Genomic DNA, 3,003 nt, shown 5'->3' on the forward strand with positions numbered 1-3,003 from the left:
TCTCTCTCAGCGGCACCATTTTCTTCTGGTGAATACGGTATAGACTTTTGATAGGTTATACCCTTTAACTTGCAGAAGTCATCTAATTCTTTATTGACGAATTCAGTGCCACCATCACTTCGAATAACTCGAATCTTGATGGCGCCTTTCCTGTCCAAGTTTTGAACAAGGTTTCGAATGTTTTCAAACACCTGGCTCTTTTTCTTGAGTATGAAACACCATCGCCATGACGTGGCATCTTCAACAATATTCACGTAATATTTCATGCCGAGTTTACCGGAGTATACTCCCTTCACTTTCATTGGTCCATTTGTGTCCATATGGACAGTTCCAATTTCTCGAGAGCCTCGAGCATTTCGGTAGGACATTCGGCGCATTTTCATTGTAGCGCAGACCTTACAGAAGAAAGGGATGCTATTGAGCATACTACTTTGCAGCTTAGGTAGTCCTTTGACAAGACCACTGCTTAGCATGGTAATCACAGCTTCACGGCCCATATGACCGGTCCTTATATGCCATTCTCTAAGCAATGACTCAGCACGAGATGCTGAGACATGCACTGTTGGTGTTACATGTGTACACTTTGCAGTGTGACAGAATACCTGCCTTTGTTTGAGGTTGTGGTGACGAATATAATATGTTCCGTTCACAGCTATTGCGGTGAACATCAGATGCCCTTCCTTAAAGACGAATTTGTATGGGCCACTAAGACCATCTATTATGTGGTAGCCTTGGCGTTTCAGCGCATTATCGCTTATAATATTGGACGTGGCATTGGGCACTAAGCACGTATCGTTTAGTGTAATGCGCCGTATCACCTTATCAGTTCCCATTAGGAGGAACAGCTGTACTGTGCCTGTGTGAGTACTGTTGTGGTTTCAGCCCATGAGGCGGTTACATGTTACATACATTCGGAAGACAAAACCGGTTAGCACTACAGTACCGGAAAGATCGCAGGAAGATCGCATGGACACGTAAGTTAGTCACTTCCAAAATAAGAGCCAAGAGAGAAAGCGCTCTAAACCTTTGAGTTCGTCACACACATAACCTGGAGGAATTCAACAGGTTATGAGCCCAATGGCCGAAAAGTACCTCTCCGACTCAACGACCAGGCTCAAGCTCGACGGTAGCAACTACCGTGAATGGTGCGTCAAGACGCGGGCCAAGATCAACCAGCAAAAGCTGGGTAAGTACCTCAAGAAGGTCCGCTTTGCAGACGGAACATACTCGAATGGGTCAAATGAAGAAGACGACCTAGTTGCTTTATCCTACATTCAACTAGGCATACACGCGGACCATCTCCAATTCGTCAAGGACACGGCTACAACCCATGAGACATGGGAATCTCTCAAGGCCATCTACGAGAGCGCGTCCGAGGTCAACCTCGTTACCCTCCAACTTCAAATGAGCAAGCTGGAATGGATTGAGCGCACGGGGCTGGAAGCGTTCGCCGACCAGTTCCAAGAGTTCATGCGCAAGCTCTCGGCGGCCGGTGACACGACGGCGGACAAGGCGCACTTAACCCGTTTCCTGTGTCTCCTACCACCGAGATTCGCCAACACAGTAATGTACATCACACGCGAGCGACGTACCACCACGGCATACGACCCGATGCCGCCGATTCTTTCCGAGCTTAAATTAGACGACGAGCGTCAAAAGCTACACGACCCTAATTTTGGCCAAGCGAGCGAATACAATGGACGACGCCCTCAACGTCGGCCCGGACGACTGCCATTACTGCGGGAAGACCGGCCACTACAAGGCAGACTGCCGCCGACGTTCCGCCGACAGAGAGAAAGGAATTGACCGCCAAAACGTGCGCCAACCCCCAAGGACAAACGGCGGTCGTGGCGGCGGCCGTGGACGCGGACGTAGCGGATGGGGGCGACATGACGACAGCAACTACGTCAAGGATGACGACGACGAAGACCTATTTATGGTCCAAGAGATAAGCATCGCTCAAGCCGATGGCGACATGAAAACCTACCGTCACGAGACGGACGGGGACAAAAGCGGTGGTCCAATGGAACTCGAAGATGAGATCGACGAAGTGACGGCCGACCTGGCCAACTATGCAACAATGTTGAGCGACGACGACGATGAATGCAACAACGTCCTCTCATCCAAAGCCGAAGTGATTGTGGACAGCGGTGCACGTGCCACATGACGGGGGACGAAACCATCCTCCACGATGCGATCGCGTGCAAGCGCGGCGTCCGACTCGCGGACGGCCACCCGATCTCTGTCACTACGACGGGGGACGTGAGAATGAAATCGAGGGACACGGGACGTACAGTTGTCTTTCGCAACGTGCTGCTCGTCCCGAGCCTGACCAAGACGCTCATCTCCATCAGCCGGATCACCGGCAGTGCAGATGCGCGTCCATTCCATTCAAGAAAGATTACTGTAACATCCGATCGAGGACACACCTGTCGATCGCCGGCAAGTGGAACGCGGCGCGCTTGTACGCGGTGCACGGGGACGTCTTCAAGCCAAGGCCAGCGGCAGACCAAGCGAACTCAGCCGAGGTCGCCGAACCGATGCTGTGGCATACCCGCTGCGGCCATGTCCCCTGGAACTCGATGTCAGCAATGATCAAGGCCACGAAGGGAGGACCTACCAACCTAAGGTTACCGGACAGCCTGTCGTGCGAAGACTGCATCCGCGGCAAGAAAACACACACGTCGCCGCCCAAGGAAGGCGATTGCCCGCGTCACCAGCTCGGCATGTGCGTTCACACAGATCTCTGGGGACCAGCAAAGGTCGAGTCACCCAACTGCGCCAAGTATTTTTATCCTTCACGGAGGACGCCACGAACTACGTCTGGGTCAAGTTCCTCCGCAAGAAGAGCGACACGTTCGCCGCCATGAAGGAGTACCTACCATGGCTCGAGCGGCAATCGGGCGCCAAGCTTAAGACCATGCGGTCTGACAACGGGAGTGAGTTCATTGGCGACGAAGTGGAAGGCTACCTGACGGAACGAGGTATCCACCACGAGACGAG

The 3,003-nt window shown here is 52.6% G+C and overlaps 1 protein-coding gene across 1 annotated transcript in view; it reads left to right on the forward strand.

The window, feature by feature from the left end:
* Nucleotides 1-1,077: 1,077 nt before the first annotated feature.
* Nucleotides 1,078-3,003, forward strand: part of H257_14446 (hypothetical protein) — a gene marked incomplete at both ends in the record, with an annotated part of 6,609 nt that continues 4,683 nt past the window's right edge. The window contains 4 exons of the mRNA XM_009842259.1: nucleotides 1,078-1,563; nucleotides 1,643-2,150; nucleotides 2,209-2,732; nucleotides 2,807-2,984. Coding sequence (XP_009840561.1) covers nucleotides 1,078-1,563; nucleotides 1,643-2,150; nucleotides 2,209-2,732; nucleotides 2,807-2,984 — 1,696 coding nt within the window. The remainder of the gene's footprint in view (nucleotides 1,564-1,642; nucleotides 2,151-2,208; nucleotides 2,733-2,806; nucleotides 2,985-3,003) is intronic.

This window comes from Aphanomyces astaci (assembly GCF_000520075.1).
Source record: "Aphanomyces astaci strain APO3 unplaced genomic scaffold supercont1.58, whole genome shotgun sequence".
In the NCBI taxonomy this organism is placed as follows: domain Eukaryota; phylum Oomycota; class Saprolegniomycetes; order Saprolegniales; family Verrucalvaceae; genus Aphanomyces; species Aphanomyces astaci.